Raw genomic sequence first — 18,805 nt, forward strand, 5'->3', positions numbered from 1 at the left:
GGCGGCGATCAGCAAAACATGGCGGCGCCCATGCCGCCGGCGCCGTTTACACACTGCGGTCACGTTTGACCGCAGTGTGTAAAGGGTTAACAGCAGCGATCGGCTCGGGCACCGACCGCTGCTGTTAGTGGCAGGTCCTGGCTGTATTATACAGCCGGCATCTGCCGTGTATGGAGCGAGCTCAGCGTGTGAGCTCGCTCCATACATCCCCATGCGACCCATGACGTACAGTTACGTCAAGGGTCGCTAAGGGGTTAAAGTATATTACAAAAATGGTCACCATATATTCCCCGACACAACAATGTAAAAAATTTTAAAAAAAGGAAAAATAGGTGGTACACTTTAAATAGCACGTCAGTCACCAAAACGAACTGCTCTTATTGCTCAGGAATGGTGGGAGCTAGAGAGAAAATGTGCGGAAATGAGTGGAGCTGCACCTATTAACAGAATCTAAGAACTTAAATTGGAGGTGGTGAAAGATCCTCTCTAAACTGAGCTTATTAAAAAGCATATAGAAAACAAAACACTGTACATAAATGGCAGTTGGATAATCTCTGAAGGCAACAATAATCCACCACCATCCAGCTGCAGTATACATCATCACTATATAAGGCGGCCACCATAGGGACATTTACCTGAATCCATCTCATTTGTCTGATCCCACCAGAGATCACAAATTCCCTACCCTCAGCCTTATAAGACAACCTATTTCTAACTAGAAGCGGTTTGATTGTCTTAGATCTTCACATCTTACCGCTAGGGAAAATTGTGTCTGTGAGTACGTTTTTCACTCAGTGCCCAGCTATTCATATGAAGTGATGTTGATGTGATACATGTACAGGCTCGCTCTGCCCCATTAACTATTTGAGCAAACCATTTTAAACCCTTTATTGGAGGACATGTTGTATTATCCCTATAGTGACCATTTATAGGAAAACGCATTTATTTTGCCTATGTAATTAATACACATCTTAACGTATTAAATTTGTTTCTTTATTCAGCTGATTTTGCTCTGATCTTACTTAAGTTATTTTATGATTCTCTGCCAAGTCTTTTTATGTCTTTGGCAACCAACTTAGTTTCTCATGAATTTGTGCTGTTGTCAGCACTTTATTTTATTCCATTTATCCTTGTTCAATAGGAAAGAAAAAAACTAGTCAAAGAAGCACAGAGAGAGAAGAGAAAGAACAAGATCCCAAAACACGTGAAGAAAAGGAAAGAGAAGACTGCAAAAATGAAGAAGGGCAAATAAACTGTTGAAGTGCAGCAGGAACACGTTGACTTTGTGTGATACATCCATCTTACAGATCAGCTGATGGCAATACACTGTGTGTATAGGCAGAGAATTTTAAAGGGGTTTTCAGCCTGATAAAATTGATGTTCTATCCTCAGAATAGGCCAACCGTATTAGCCCATATATGTTTAAGCTCTCACATTCCGGCTGGGCACAATATTACAAAGAAAATGGGAAAAATTGCAATACCACTTACAGCTGCTACAGACTGATGGTTTGATAAAGATTTCAGATTGTGATGGACTGTTTAAGCACTACAAATGCTGTAATCCCTTCAGGTAGCTTATTGGCCGGGGTGACGAGTCAGATACCAACCAAACTTTGGGATCTTAGCAGAAGGTAAAAATAAATCCAAGGTTTTTTAACTTTTAAATATACTGTACATATAAATGTAAACAGATTAACCTATTAAATTCTTGTTTTCAGTTTAATCATGTGTCGTTATGACAATTTTTCTAGAAATTCCATAGTCTTCTACGTGTAGGTAAGTGACACAACACAACTGTAATTGCTTTTGCTGCAGAGAAAATGTAGCATTAAATGTTAAACATTTTAATAGAAAGGGCTTCCTTTAGGGTTGAGCGGTCGGGATCAGAAAAGATTGGATTCTGATCAACGATCGAGTAAATTTCACAATCGCGATTGGAATTCTGATCCCGATCTTTTTAGGCGGGGATTGAGGTCGGAGGTTATTTCCCACAATGCTTTACTACTGGCCAAGCATTGTGGGAAAAGCTAACAATGTTAGCTAGGTCCCATAGGAATGAATGGATGCAGCTGGCACACAGCCTGTGCCAGCGTCTGGCCGTTTAACCCCCTGCGTGCTGGCTGCGTCCATTCATTCTAATGGGAGACTAGCTAACGTCTCTAGTAGCTAACACTTACCTGCACAGATCGCTGGTCCAGTCCCATGACATCTCCAATCCCAGTACCTGCCCACACTCTCCTAAGCCACAAGCCCCACCTTCTTCCTAGGTCTGTAACACTAACCTGGGAGGCGGGGGCAGCGAGGCGAGAACGGGGGATCGGGCCAGCGATCTGTGCAGGTAAGTGGACACCAGGGGGGACTAAGTAGCCAGTGGATTTATTTTTTTTTAATCTCTTCACAGTGTGGATTCTAACAATTAAAGCCAGAAGTGAAGATTTTTCACCATCTCTCCTCATAAAATATGGTATAATATATAGTCAAAAAGTCATGTTCCACAAAACTGGACCAGTAAAAAGCACAGAATGTACTGCAAGTAATAAGCTTAAGAGAAAAAAAAAATTGATGCGTCTTTTATAAGATGGTGATGCAAAACTATTTTTTTTTTTCTGTTTATATCATTGGGAGACACAATACCATGGGTATAGGCCCAGCTACTATAAGGCTGACACTAGGAAATTAGAAAATGGCTCTGCCCAAGTGGGCTATACACTCTCCACAGACAATAAGTGAATCTGTTTTAGCCTAGTATCCATAGGAGGCAGATATGTTTTGCAGGTCTTCTGCTTTTTATTATTTTCATTTTATTCTTTCTTTTCTCTTTCAGATTACAGAGGGGTCCTCAGTATACACCACCTCATTAGTTGTACCCCCACGTGGGTGCTAGTAGTCAAGCAGCTAGGGTTTCCCTGCAGAGGCCTGTGTCTCTCCTCATTGTCACAAGATAATCAGTGTTATATAATACAGTTTCAGTGATTTTTCTTTTTTTTTTTTTTTTTGTTATGGCTGATTATTTTTTAATTAAATTGAGTTAAAGGGATTTTCTGGGCCAATTTTTTTTTTAAATCTATTGTTGCTATTAATGGGATTAATAAGTGCACTTAAAATACCTTTACCAGTGTTTTGAGTGATTTCTAGGTTTCTCTCTGAGCTCCAGGCATCTTCTGCATTTGTTTACATGGGAATCTTCCTGTTATGTGTTTTCCTACATGGTAGCATGATGCCTTGGGCTTTACTCAGAGCTGACTTCCTCCCCCTCCCTTTGTCACTCACACCCCTTCCCTGTTTCCGTAGCTAGCCTGCCCACTGCTAACCCTTCCTAACTAACTCAAATTCCCCCCACCTTCCTCCTTCAAACTTACCTTTCTTCCAGTCCAGACATTCTGGGCAGAGGACATTACTACATCATCACGCCTGCTCAGTAGAGCTGGAGTGCCAGCTATTGCGCATGCCAGCACTCCGACCCAGAAGAAGTGACATCTCATGCCCAGAAGGTTTGGACTAGAAGACAAGTACATATGTAGTAGAGGTGATGGTCCGTATCCAGACCAACTGGACAATGTAGGTAACTAGATTTTTGGCACACTAAGTAATTTAGAAGGTAGGTAGTGGGAGGGGTGTGTTGTATAGCTTAGAATTCTCATTTTTTCCCTTTACTATAGATGCTAGTATTACATTGGCATTGTATGAATGACACTTGTGACAACCCAATAATATATGACCGTATGGGATGTGGACTAATTGTAGATGTAGATATATAGCCGTGATAATGAATGGTAGACCTCATAAAATGAGCTTTCTATTGTTCACACGTAAATAAAGTAGGACATATTTGGACCTTTTAGATGTGATACAAATCTTTACTTTCTATTGACAAGAGATTGCTTACATTTTTTGGTGGAGATGGACTTTAAGGTGTGGTTTTCGCTTTGCCTAGAGAGCGAGTCAAACCGGCTTTGTTTTTATATGGGTGTGTCTGAAATGGATTCACAGCCTCTAAAGTGATACTATGCTTGAAGAATTCTTGATCCGTGGTGACTAGTATAAGGAACTGCTCTGTGATGCCTTGGTTTGCTCTATACAGGCTTTTAGGCTGTCACACCTAGGTGTGGAGGAGTCGGGACAGCAGACAGAATATAGTCTCCACCCTACATGTGGAGGAGCAAGCGTAATAAAGGAACAAGTCAGCTTTCTATGAGCTTCATAAGTTGCTTTATAGATTTATTTTATTTCTTAGTGATCATTGATTTATAAAAAGATTTTCCTCAATGTAAAGTGAATGGCCTCTTCATTAGAGACAGCCATCTAATAGCACCTTTGGCCTTCAGCAATTGGTTGAGGCATATACATGCATCATGTACAGATATCTGAGAACCCAGGGTGTGTCAAGAAATCATTCCCAACACCATTAATCCACCTCCAGCAACCTGAACTGTTGACACCTGACAAGAAAGCTTCATCAATTCTGACTTGTGCCAAATTCTGACCCTCCCGTCAGCATGGTACACCAGGAATCTGTTTCCTTTACACAGTAATGGCACTTGTCTGCTGGTATAGTCCATCTGTGTTCAGCAACAATGGGAGACTGGTTTGTCGGGCCAGAATTATTAATAAGCTTAGGACTCTTAATAACCCTTGTGCGTCTCAGGAGGTCCTATGTACCTGAATAGAAAAACCCACTGCAGCTAGAATTTGGCATATAACTTGCGTAAGTTTTGTGGCGCAAGTTTTAGGAAATATACAGGGGTGAGGCCTTGACCTCACTCCATCCATTGTTTGAAAAATTGGTGCGTGAAATAGGGTAATCTATAACTTTGGCATAAATAATGGCCATATGCTAGAACGTGCCACTTTTACACCACTACATTTCTAAATGAACATTTTGCTACATTCCTCTATTGAGTTATACATTCAGACACATTAGTAGCAGTATTGTACACAGCTATAACTGACTGTGCAGCACCATCAATGGAAGGATTGTATACATCCACAGGATCCCCCTTTGCTAAATGTTTTTCCTTGATCACTTTATTTTAGGTATATTCTAAACTCTGTGCATGACCAAGCCCAGCAAAGTTTCTGAAATATTTCCACTGATGACCGTGCTTTGTTAAATTTTACCATTCTAATGTGGATTCACAGTAAAACTGATCCATGGGAAACATGCTCACTTGTTTATACACTGCGTATGCTGCATACAAGGGTTATGTGTGTAACTTTCACACAGGGAGCTTCAACCGTGAAAGGACAGGTGCCTCTAGTAAAGTGTATATTCCATGTATTTTACAGGTATTATGAATATGTTCTTACCAGTTCATGTTTGACATAACCAGTTCTCATGACTAGGTACACAGCTCGACAGCATTTTAACATCTAGATACTTAGTGATATAGCAAGGGACGAGGGGTAGACATTTGTGGTCCCTGAGAACACCGCTGCAAATGTTTTAATAACTTAGCGACCCCATGATAGAGATAATAGTTAATCATCACACTTTCTTCACAATTGTGTCTTCACAATTGTGTGCTGGAGTATTAGAGGTAAAAAGTAGACACTGCTATAAGGTGGCGATTTTCATACTTGTCTGTAGAAGTCAGTGGTAGAATATGAGATCTACTTAAGTATGCTCTGAAATCCATTGGTAGATGTTGCCTATTATTTGGCCACCATTCTTTTAACCTTAAAAGGTAGATGTAGAGCACTTCTATATGGATAGATGCAGCAGCTATAGGTAATATACTATATATACATTAAGTAGAGACATTGACCACTAGGGGGCATTACACATACATCCAACTTTGTTGTTACACAACATCTTGTATGGGTTTATGAAACATCACATAATTTGTGTACACATGTAACTATTATAATAGAGACACATTTAATGATGCTTTCTCATAAAACATGATTTCAGCTTTGTAAGCATTAAACCTATGAAAATCATTACCTTTAGAAAGACTTTGCCTCCAGTAGGTATAACGTTCTTATAATATAGTAGAAAAAAAAGTTTTGGGGCACAAGTTATAGTTATGTGAAACCATACTTGTTGTTTTGTTCTGGGTTTGTGGCACTTGTTACTCTCTAACGTCGGTGAAACTTTAATGGCTGTCATGTATTTTAGCTGTAGGAAGTGCTTCTATGGTCATACAATGTTACCTTTGGATCCTAATAGAGATGGGCGAACAGTGAAATATTCGATATTTGTTTCAAGTAGAGCCTCAATATTCGACTATTCAATCGAATATCGAATCTCATTATAGTCTATGGGAAAAAATGCTCGTTTCAGGGGAAATCAATATTTGACTAAAGGAGAGTCACCAAGTCCACGAATAGCAGGAGGAGAGTGTTTAGGAGGAGCGCTGTGCAGTTAAAGCGCATGGACTCCATTATAGTCTATGGGGTCCGTGCGCTTTAACTGCACAGCACTTGCAGTTGCGCTGATAAAAAGTCAGCTCCCTCTTAACTGCAATCTGCCAGCTCTCCTGACTAGCAAAGACGAGCCTGCGGCAAATCAACGCTGGTTCTGCAGCAGGCTCGTCCTTGCTAGTCGGGAGAGCAGGCAGCTTGCTGTTACGAGGGAGCTGACTTTTTATCAGCGCAAGTGCTGTGCAGTTAAAGCGCACGGACCCCATAGACTATAATGGAGTCCGTGCGCTTTAACTGCACAGCGCTCCTCCTAAACACTCTCCTCCTGCTATTCGTGGACTTGGTGACTCTCCTTTAGTCAAATATTGATTTCCCCTGCAACGGCTAGTGTACAGCATTCGGCCAATCAACATTGGTTCTGCCAGAGGCTAGTCTTTGAGGAGGCGGAGTCTAAGATCATACCATAATGGAGACTGCTGTGGTCCGATCCACAGACGAGCCTCCGGCAGAACTAGCGTTGATTGGCCGAATGCTGTACACTGGCCAATCAACGCTGGTCAATGCATTCCTATGAGAAAAGCCCTATTGACCTATCTCAAAGCTTAAGTCCTAAACAACTGCCACTCCGCTGGAGCCTGACCCTAGAATTATCCTTTCCTTGGTAAGTAAATCCATGCACAAGGAAACTCAGCCAAGTGATGAACATGGTGGTGGTAGTTAATTTTCAACAAGTGAACCTCCATCTCATAATCTCACTTACAGTACAGGCCTTCACCTTACATTGTTCGCCTCACCTTATGATTCTCTAGCTTAGTGTTTCCCACCCTTTTTAACCATTTATAGGAATGATTATAAATGAAAAAAAAATCCTTGAGACATGCCTAAAAAATAATTTTTACCAAAAGACAAGAAAAATGTCCTAAGGATGCAGATAATGTTGCATATGGTTATCTTCATGACCAGAGTGTTGGAGCCCCCTGGCGAGTTTCCAAGGCAACCTTTGCCACACTAGCTGCTACAAAACTAACCAGCTTGCAAAATCTACTGTTGTCAGGGCATGATAGGAATTATAATTTTGTGATAGCTGGACAGCATGCACAGAATAAATCCCAGCTTATCCACTGACAACACCCATGCAGAGAACAGTCATTCCTATGAAATTAACAATACCCACCCATAGAAGGCATCTCACGCAAATAAAGTACATCACCTGGATTGGGTTTTGCAGTTTTCCTCAAGAATTGGAGGAGATTCCTGGGTGATTTTGCAGCACACTATTGAGTAGAAGGAGCGCAGTTCTTCTACCTGTTGGCCTCCACTACGTCCACCCATAGAAATGTTACCTTCAGCACTAATAACACTCATTCACACAGCAGTCACCCTCTCACATTGACTTCAGCAACACAAGAATCATCATATAACATCTATATCAATGAACTGGCTACAGCCCTGGAGGCCTCACCAACCCCAGGCCTCACCCTGAACGACCGGGAGGTGAAGTTCCTGCTATACGCCGACGACCTCCTACTCCTGGCCCCCACCGAGAGAGACCTCCAAGAAAGCCTGTCAGTGCTGGAAAAATTCAGCACCTCATGGGCCCTACCCAACAACCAGAAGAAGACCAAAGTCATGGTATTTCAGAAGAAGGGCCACAATAAAGCCCCCACCCCACAATTCACACTGAACGGCTCCACACTGGAGAAAACCAACAGCTACACCTACCTGGGGCTGGAGCTCAGCCAATCAGGAAGCTTCAAAGCAGCAATAGAAACCCTGAAAGCAAAAGCCTGCAGAACCTTCTACGCCATCAGAAGACAACTGTACCACCTCAAACCACCGATGAGGGTCTGACTGAAGATATTTGACGCTGTCATCTCCCCGATCCTTCTCTATGGCAGTGAGGTTTGGGGCCCAGCCACCTACCCAGACCAGTCAAAGTGGGATTCCAGCCCAACAGAGAACTTCCACCTGGAGTTCTGCAAATACCTGCTCCATGTCCATCGCAACACCACCAACATGGCCTGCAGGGCTGAGCTAGGCAGACTCCCCCTATGGCTCACCATACAGAAGAGGGCGCTAGCTTTCCAGGAACACATCCAGGGGAGCAAGCCCGACTTCTACCACCACCAAGCATGGCTAAGCCATCTGAGCAAACCAGACACTCACCAACCAAACAACAGCCAACCACCAAACCAAAAACACCAACAGATGATAACCAAGGCCGAAATAAAGGCGACCACAGAGGCAAACAGGGAGCGGTACATTGAAGATTGGAGAAACGAAATAAATAACTCCAAGAAACTCACCGTGTACCAATCCCTACAAAGGGACTACACCATGGCCACCTACCTGGAGAGAATACGCCACCCCAAGCACAGACAGACCCTGAGCCGGTACAGACTGAGCGCCCACAACCTAGAGATAGAGACGGGGCGATACAGGCAGACATACAAGCCACGGGAGAACAGACTGTGCCAGCACTGTGACCAGGGGGCCCTAGAAGACGAGACCCACTTCCTGCTACACTGCACCAAATACTCAGCTGTGAGGGCCGTCTACTACCAAAGACTCTCTGCCCACATCCCAGACTTCATATCTGCTCATATCTGCAGATGAGAAGAGGAAACTCTATATCCTACTGGGAGAAGAAGAGGCCACTGTGGGGATCGCTGCCCAATACGTGTCCAGCTGTCACCAAATAAGAGGAAGATGAGACTCCACGGACTATTATATTTATCCCAATACACCCACCCCACCCCCACCTCCCCATATAGCGGTCACCAACGAAGAGGAAGATGAGACTCCACGGACTGTTATACCCCAAACCAACCACCCCACCCCCACCATACCCACCACTCAGTCCAACTCCCCACACACACACACACACACTTTACTAGCTTTGGCAATGCCAAATATCTATTCGGACGTGCCAATAAAGCTTTTTTGATTTGATTTGATTCATATTGCATTAACGACACCTATTCTCAGAATACCTATTGCACTAATAACAAGGAAAAGTCAAGCTATCACTAACATCACCCAAACCATACCATACACAGAACAGTAACCTTTCTCACTCTGACAACACCTACATCCAAAAAGAGCCATCTTATCTCATTGACAACATATGTGCAAAAAGTAATAACAATAATACTCTCTGTATGGCACCAACATACTCCATGGTGTTTTTTAACTGGGGAAATTTGCAGACAAGTAACTCAAAAATGGAAGCATCTGTTAAAGTGTGGGCTGGAGCCTCTGCTGCGACACACAGAGGATGCCGAACCGCTCTGATTCAAGCATTGTGTCCGGAGCTTCCGGTCCCTGGAGGAAGAGGGTTGGAACCTTTGCCATAGTCTACGGGGATTCTGGTCTCCTCCTGGGACCGGAACCGACGCTTCCTGGGCCAGAGGCTATTTAGGCCTCATTCTGGCTCTGACCTGCCGCTGGTTATTCAGTTTCCTCTGGGAATCGGCTCACCTGCGCCTCTACTCCTGCCTGTCTGCCCTTTCCTTGCCTTCCTGTTTTGTTCTTGTTTTTCGCCTCCGTTTATGACCCTACTTGCCTCCTAGATCACCTCTCCTTGACCTGTGATTTGGATACCTCGTGACCTCCGGTGTATGACCTCGGCTTGCCTGAAGACTACCTCTCCTTGACCTGTGATTTGGATACCTTGTGACCTCCAGTGTATCACCCGGCTCTACTGATTACTGTTCTGCTGCACCCTCTGTTACATCATGACCTCTGGTGTACCAACCCGGCTTGTGTGACTACATCCTGACTACCCCTGGATACAACATTTCCTCCTCTGCACCGACCCGGCCTGTACGACTTCCCAGCGGTGCTTCTGTCACCCCCTGGCGATCATCCGTACTGCACTGAACTCTGCGGACCAGCTTCTCTTGTTTCTTCTTCCACTTAGGCTTGTGGTTTTTGGGTTTTCTAGTTCCTCTCCAACTCCACCATCAGGAGCTCTGGCGAAGACCTCTGGGGCCTTGATCTGCTCTGGGACTAACTGCCCATTGTTTATTGCAGTAGGTTCCTAACAGCAATATAAATGGAATGGGAAGAATAACACAGAAAGTATCCATAGTTACCTCAGTATCTGTATAAAATGCACAGTGAAATAAAAGTAGTAAGCTGATATTTCAGAAGAGAAGACATTGACCAAAACAGGTTGAGTGTATTAGGCAGGTTTACAACTGGGAATGTTAAGTGAAAATGTAATAATCCAGGGAGTGAGCTCCACAGAATATGTGCTGCACAGGCGAAGCCCAGCAGGTGGGAGTGAGAGGATGTAATAAGGGAGGGGGAGAGTCATGGGTTAGATGAAATTGTTAAGCACTGTGGGTTGCAGGGAAAGATGAGAGCTATAATATATAAATAATGTTATAATAGGATAATTCTGAAGACTAATAGAAGAATTTGTAGCTTAGTAGGTTGGAGATATTTGACATTGATATAGCCATTAGTGGGAAAATAACATGGCTTCTGTATTCATGCAATGAAGAAATTAGATTTGGATAAAGAAAATGAAGGTGAACTTACTGAAGTCATTACTCCAGCCCTAACCCATCTCTTCAATCTATCCCTAGCCAATGGATCCTTCCCCTCCGCCTTCAAACATGCCACAGTCACACCTATACTTAAGAAACCATCCCTCGACCCGTCCTCTTCAGCCAACTATCGTCCCATCTCACTGCTCCCATACGCCTCAAAACTGCTTGAGCAGCACGTCCACTCAGAACTCTCCTCCTATCTCTCATCCAACCTGCTCTTTGACAGACTTCAGTCAGGCTTCAGACCCCGGCACTCCACTGGAACTGCCTTAACAAAAGTCACTAATGGCCTGCTAACCGCCAAGGCCAAGCGCCATTATTCTATCCTCCTCCTCCTTGACCTCTCCTCTGCCTTTGACACAGTCGACCACTCCCTCCTGTTAGAAATTCTCTCATCCCTTGGTATCTCAGACCTGGCCCATTCCTGGATCTCCTTATACCTCACCGACCGCACGTTGTGTCTCCCACTCACACACCACCTCCTCACCACGCCCTCTCTCTGTAGGTGTCCCCCAAGGCTCCGTCCTAGGACCCCTCCTGTTCTCCATCTACACCCTTGGCCTGGGCCAACTCATAGAATCTCATGGTTTCCAGTACTATTGCTATGCTGATGACACCCAAATATACATCTCTGGACCAGACATTACCTCTCTGCTGGCCAGAATTCCATATTGTTTAACGGCTGTAGCCTCCTTCCTCTCCTCCCCCTTTCTCAAACTCAATATGGAGCACCCACCCCGTATGGCCCCTCCACCTGACCCATCTATCAAAGTCAATGGAACCACACTTACCCCTGTCCCACAGGCCCGATGCCTTGGAGTAACACTGGACCCCGACCTATCCTTCAAGTCACACGTTCAAACCATCAACACTTCCTGCTGCCTCTAACTCACGAGCATCCATCGAATCCACTCCTTCCTCAACCCTGAAACGACTAAGACGCTCGTCCAGGCCCTCATAATCTCCCGCCTAGATTACTGCAACACCCTTGTCCATGGACTCCCAGCAAACACCCTCGCCCCCCTCCAGTCCACCTTAAACTGCGCTGCTCGCTTAATCCACCTCACCCCCCATTCTTCATCGGCTGCTCCCCTCTGCCAGGCCCTCCACTGGCTACCTATAGCCCAGCGAATGAGTTCAAGCTAATAACGCTAACATACAAAGCCATCCACAACCTGTCCCCTCCATATATCTCTGAACCAATCTCCCGCTACCTGCCCACACGTAACCTCAGATTCTCCAATGACCTCCTACTCCGCTCTGCTCTCATCCGCTCCTCACACAACCGTCTCCAAGATTTCTCCCGTGCATCCTCCATACTCTGGAACTCCTTCCCACGCCACATAAGACTGACCCCCACAATCACAGGCTTCAAGAAGGCCCTGAAGACTCACCTATTCAGGAAGGCCTACAACCTCCAATAACACTATCACCGCACCACCATCTGTACAGTCTCCCCCTCTCCTTCTGTCTCTACCCCCCTTTTCCTCATAGATTGTAAGTCCTCGTGGGCAGGGCCCTCTACCCCACTGTGCCAGTTTGTCATTGTTAGTATTATATGTACCTGTATATTTTGTGTATTGTATGTAACCCCCAAATGTAAAGCACCATGGAATTAATGGTGCTATATAAATAAACAATAATAATAATAAGGTGCTTAGCTTTATCAAGAGAAGGATTTGGTACGTGATAGCAGAGATGGCTTTCCATAGAATTATACACACGCAACTGCCTTAGAGAACACAGTGTGAGGGAGCCCAGCACTAAACTGCTTCTACATCCTGACACACTAAGCTGCCACCACTAGGGGAGTTCACAACATTGAGATCTTTACTGCTGCAATTACATTCAAAAGTACCTGTATATATTCATTTTCATTGGGTTCCCTACAGTCAGCCTTTCATAAGTCAAAGTTTTATTTATTAAAGGGGTATTCCCACGTCGCATACTCACCAGTCTTTACTGCTGTAAAATCTTCTTTCTTCTTGGTTTCTTGCATCATTTGGTGGGTGGGGTTTCACATGCAACCTGCCGTTTAGCACCGCCCCCAAATTCGTGTGTAGCTCCGCCCACCCATATTGGACTATGAAGTACAGGCAGCAGCAACTCCATTCTGTGTTACGTACAGAGACTGCCTGCCTCTGCCATAATGAACACAACTGAATTAGCTAGCCTGATAACTGGGAGAACAGAAGACGAGTTCAGAAATGAAAGCAGCTCCTCTCCTCTATCTGATAGCAGGACCTAGGTCACGTGGTGTAGACACAGGAATAGCTAGAAACACAGGCTCGCTCCCGTGCACTTAGCCCCTCCTCCCTCCCCCCTGAGAGCAGGCAGATACATCACTTGACTTTTGAGCAGATAAGTCAAGGGCTGTATCAACAATGAATTGAATAAAGTAAGATATTGGAAAAACAAAGCAGTTTTGCTGAAGCAGTGTATTTAGGAAAAGTCTTACATTCGCATTAATAAGCAGTATAGATAGGATCCTTGTGATGGGACAACCCCTTTAACCCCTTATCAACCTGGCCTGTTTCGGTTTTAAGGACTAATAGTGGCGTAACTACCACCATAGCAGCAGAGGAAGCTGCCACAGAGCCCGGGACATTAGGGGCCCAATGACAGCTACCCCTGCTACCCCCGATCTTATCACAGACAAACTGTTTTAACTGCGATAAGATCGGGGGAAAGCTTGCAGGACCTGTGGATGAAGGACCTTGTGTGACGTCAGCCGTAACATGACTAGGTGGGCGTGTCTTTTTAGCCTGTACAGTCCTGGAAGAGAAGAGAAGGAGAGATATGCTAGGTACTGAGGGGGGAGGGATTAATGTGAGATGGAGAATGGAGAGTGTGTGTTTTGGAGGAGGGGAGAGGACAGTGTCCTGAGATCTGTGTATTAGGAGGAGGGGGAGGTCAGTGTCAGTAGATGGATCAGTACTCTACACATTGTTTGTATTCAGACTTGCCTGCAATTGCTGTTACTAATGACTGTCTAATAGTAGTCAGGGGGCGCTCTGTGTATTGTATTGTATTGTACTGAAGGGGAGGGGGATGTGAGATGCAGAATGGAGAGTGTGTGTGAGTGTGTACAGTCATGGCCAAAAGTTTTGAGAATGATACAAATATTAATTTTTACAAAGTTTACTGCTTCAGTTTTTCTAATGGCAATTTGCATATACTCCAGAATGTTATAAAGAGTGATCAGCTTAACAGCAATTACTTGCAAAGTCAATATTTGTCTAGAAAATGAACATTATCCCCCAAAACACATTTCAACATCATTGCAGCCCTGCCTTAACCCCTTAGCGACCCTTGACGTAACTGTACGTCATGGGTCGCATGGGGATGTATGGAGCGAGCTCACACGCTGAGCTCGCTCCATACACGGCAGATGCCGGCTGTATAATACAGCCAGGACCTGCCACTAACAGCAGCGGTCGGTGCCCGAGCCGATCGCTGCTGTTAACCCTTTACACACTGCGGTCAAACGTGACCGCAGTGTGTAAACGGCGCCGGCGGCATGGGCGCCGCCATGTTTTGCCGATCGCCGCCCTCCTGAACGTCACAAGAGGGCGGTGATCGGTTGCTATGACAGCCGGAAGCCTATTGAAGGCTTCCAGGCTTGTCTCTGCCCGAGGTCTATTAGACGATGCCAGAGGCATCGTCTAATAGAAGTGCTGCGATTTTCCTATTCACTGCAATACTGTAGTATTGCAGTGAATAGTATGAGCGATCAGACTCCCTAGGTTTCAAGGTACCTAAGGGGTCTGATCATAAATGTAACAGAAGAAAAAAAAAGTTTTTAAAAGTATTAAAAAAATAAAAAAAATATAAAAGTTCAAATCACCCCCCTTTCCCTAGATTAGCTATAAAAGTAATTAAAGAACATTAAACATAAACATATTAGGTATCCCTGCGCTCCAAAATGCCTGAACTATTAGAATATTAAAACATTTATCCCGTACTGCGAACGGCGTAGCGGCAAAAAAAATAAAAACAGCCAAAAAGCGTTTTTTTCAACACTTTGCCTCCTATAAAAAATTGAATAAAAAGTGATCAAACCATCGGATCTTTCCCCAAATGGTATCAATAGAAACGTCATCTTGTCCCGCATAAAAAGACACCAAAACCAGCTCCATACATGGAAATATGAAAAAGTTACAGGTGTTAGAACATGATGACACAAGTTTTTTTTTCTATTTTGCAAAGTTTATCATTTTTTTAAAAGTATCAAAAAATTTCAAATACTATATAAATTTGGTATCACCGCGTTTGTACTGACACGTAGAACACAGGTAACATGTCATTTGTACCAAACAGTGAATGCTGTAAAAATTAAACCCATAAGAAAATGGCGCAAATGCATTTTTTCTCCAATTGCGCCTCATTCTGAATTTTTTTCCAGCTTCCCAGTACATTGCACAGCATATTGAATGGTGCCATTACAAAGTACAATTTGTCCCGCAAACAATAAGCTATCATGTGACTCTGTGAACTGAAAAATGAAAAAGTTATGGCTCTTGAAATGTGAGGAGGGAAAAACGAAAATGCGAAACCAAAAAATGGCCTGGTCCTTAAGGGGTTAAAAGGGCCAGCTAACATCGTTTCAGTGATTGCTCCATTAACACAGGTGTGGGTGTTGATGAGGACAGGGCTGGAGATCAATCTGTCATGATTAAGTAAGAATGACACCACTGGACACTTTAAAAGGAGGCTGGTGCTTGGCATCATTGTTTCTCTTCTGTTAACCATGGTTATCTCTAAAGAAACATGTGCAGTCATCATTGCACTGCACAAAAATGGCCTAACAGGGAAGAGTATCGCAGCTAGAAAGATTGCACCTCAGTCAACAATCTATCGCATCATCAAGAACTTCAAGGAGAGAGGTTCCATTGTTGGCAAAAAGGCTCCAGGGCGCCCAAGAAAGACCAGCAAGCGCCAGGACCGTCTCTTAAAAGTGTTTCAGCTGCGGGATCGGGCTACCAGCAGTGCAGAGCTTGCTCAGGAATGGCAGCAGGCAGGTGTGAGTGCATCTGCATGCACTGAGGCGGAGACTCTTGGAGCAAGGCCTGGTCTCAAGGAGGGCAGCGAAGAAGCCACTTCTCTCCAGAAAAAACAGCAGGGACAGACTGATATTCTGCAAAAGGTACAGGGAGTGGACTGCTGAGGACTGGGGTAAAGTAATTTTCTCTGATTAATCCCCTTTTCGATTGTTTGGGACATCTGGAAAACAGCTTATTCGGAGAAGACGAGGTGAGCGCTACCACCAGTCTTGTCTCATGCCAACTGTAAAGCATCCTGAAACCATTCATGTGTGGGGTTGCTTCTCAGTCAAGGGAATCGGCTCTCTCACAGTCTTGCCTAAAAACACAGCCATGAATAAAGAATGGTACCAGAATGTCCTCCAAGATCAACTTCTCCCAACCGTCCAAGAGCAGTTTGGCGATCAACAATGCCTTTTCCAGCATGATGGAGCACCTTGCCATAAAGCAAAGGTGATACCTAAATGGCTCAGGGAACAAAACATAGAGACTTTGGGTCCATGGCCTGGAAACTCCCCAGATCTTAATCCCATTGAGAACTTGTGGTCAATCATCAAGAGACGAATGGACAAACAAAAACCTACAAATTCTGACAAAATGCAAGAATTGATTGTGCAAGAATGGACTGCTATCAGTCAGGATTTGGTCCAGAAGTTGATTGAGAGCATGCCAGGGAGAATTGCAGAGGTCCTGAAGAAGAAGGGTCAACACTGCAAATATTGACTTGCTGCATTAACTTGTTCTAACTGTCAATATAAGCTTTTGTTACTCATAATATGATTGCAATTCTATTTCTGTATGTGATAAAAACATCTGACAAACACACATAAAAACCAGAGGGCAGCAGATCATGTGAAAATATAATATTTGTGTCATTCTCAAAACTTTTGGCCATGACTGTATGTATGTGTGGTGTGGAGCAATTGAGGAGCAACAGTAACCTAGGGGCAGAGATGGAGGGGAGGACATGAAAATGGGGGTAGAGATGAGGGGTGCATGAAACTCGGGCAGATGGAGGGAGGACAGGAAACTGGGGGCGGAGGGAGGGCATGAAATGTCATGTGACATCCATGCATTATTAAAGATGGGCAACACAACCAAAGACTGCAGCGGAGCCGGAGACAGGTAAGTAAAAAAATTTTTATGTCTGTATCTCCCCTCGGTCTCCAATTATTATACTCTGGGGTCTGAAAATACCCAAGAGTATAATAATTGTTCATGGGTGCTCATTATGGGGCATAATCCCGTGTGCAGGGGCCACAATGGGGTGCAATACTGTGTGCAGGGGCCACTGAGGGACATAATAGAGCGCGCAGGAATGCGGCATGGGGGGGGTGTCGCTCAGGAAGGGGGGGCCCCATGTCAAAAGTTCTCCAGGGGCCCCGCCATTCCTAGTTACGCCACTGGGACTAAGCATATTTTTTATTGCTGTTTTCCAATAGCCATAACTTTTTTGTCTGTTGACACAATGGCTTATTTTTGCACCATGAATTGTATATTTCAATTGCATCATTTTAGGGTACTTATATTTAGAGATGAGCGAGTACTGTTCGGATCAGCCGATCTGAACAGCACGCTTGCATAGAAATGAATGGACGTAGCCGGCACGCGGGGGGTTAAGCGGCTGGCCGCCGTCAAAGCAGAAGTACCAAGTGCATCCATTCATTTCTATGGAGCGCGCTGTTCGGATCGGCTGATCCGAACAGTACTCGCTCATCTCTACTAATAATACATGGCCATACATCGCCTGAAATTCCTTTCAACGGACACTCTGTAGTACTGCATGCTCCCTGCATGCCTGGCTTCTATATAAAAATGAGTTGTGTTTATGAGACAAATGCTTAAACTAAGATGGATTTATTATTGAATTTATGAGAGCTTTATAAATCAATCTCAAGTAAGCTACTTCTTATGGTAGCTGCCAAAATGTTATCATTAAACTACATGGCCATGTGATAAAAAAAAAAAACAGGGTATTTGGAGCTTTGTGTCACAAAATGAAGTATCCACCCAAAGATATATCAGTAAAATAATTAGTACATAATTAGAAAGAAATAAGCATAAGTACTTGTACTATAGGACAATTCTTTTGAGTAAACGTACACATTCCTACAGATCTAGACCAGGACACCTATCAGAATGACTCAGTGACATTGTATCAAGAGCTTTCGTAATTGTCATTCTGTATGAAACGACTGTTAAATATATATAGATATAGATATATGAGTAGGACTATAAATGTGTTCAAAATCCATAGTATTCAGTTCAGAAAGAATTAATGTATTTAAATAAATTAGTAGTCTGGAGTATTGTATGAGTAAAGCCAACATCCTTGGCGCTCCAAGCTAGTGAAAGGGTCAATACTAACTTTCCTAGCGGTCTAGGGTAGTGAAGCTCTTAATGACCACTTTCCTGACATTTGGTATTCTAGGATAGTTAAGGGATTACTGTCAAATTTCTAGTTGGTGTAAGCAGTGGCGTAACTAGGAACGGCGGGCCCCATGCAAACTTTTGACATGCGCCTCCCCCCCGACCGACGCCGAAGACCCCAACGACCGACACCCCCCACACACACACATTTCTGCGCGCTCTATTATGCCCCATAGCAGCCCCAGTGCACAGTATTATGCCCCATCGTGGCCCCCGAACACACTATTATGCCCCATATTGGCCCCTGCACACAGTATTATGCCCACTGTGGACACCCATGAACAATTATTATACTCTGGGGTCTTTTCACACCCTAGAGTATAATAATCGAAGACCCAAGTGGGGGATACAAACATAGAAAACCGCTGTCACTTACCTATCCCCGGCTCTGCTGCAGTCGTCGGTGGTG

At 44.2% G+C, this 18,805-nt stretch overlaps 1 protein-coding gene across 1 annotated transcript in view; it reads left to right on the plus strand.

Annotated features, from left to right (window-relative positions):
* The window catches only part of RIOK1 (RIO kinase 1), a 30,311-nt gene extending 28,644 nt beyond the window's left edge, over window positions 1–1,667 (plus strand). Inside the window, exon 17 of the mRNA XM_075270799.1 lies at window positions 1,142–1,667. Coding sequence (XP_075126900.1) covers window positions 1,142–1,252 — 111 coding nt within the window. The 3' untranslated portion in view covers window positions 1,253–1,667. The remainder of the gene's footprint in view (window positions 1–1,141) is intronic.
* The last annotated feature ends 17,138 nt before the right edge of the window (window positions 1,668–18,805 follow it).

Source organism: Leptodactylus fuscus, chromosome 4, assembly GCF_031893055.1.
Source record: "Leptodactylus fuscus isolate aLepFus1 chromosome 4, aLepFus1.hap2, whole genome shotgun sequence".
Taxonomy (NCBI): domain Eukaryota; kingdom Metazoa; phylum Chordata; class Amphibia; order Anura; family Leptodactylidae; genus Leptodactylus; species Leptodactylus fuscus.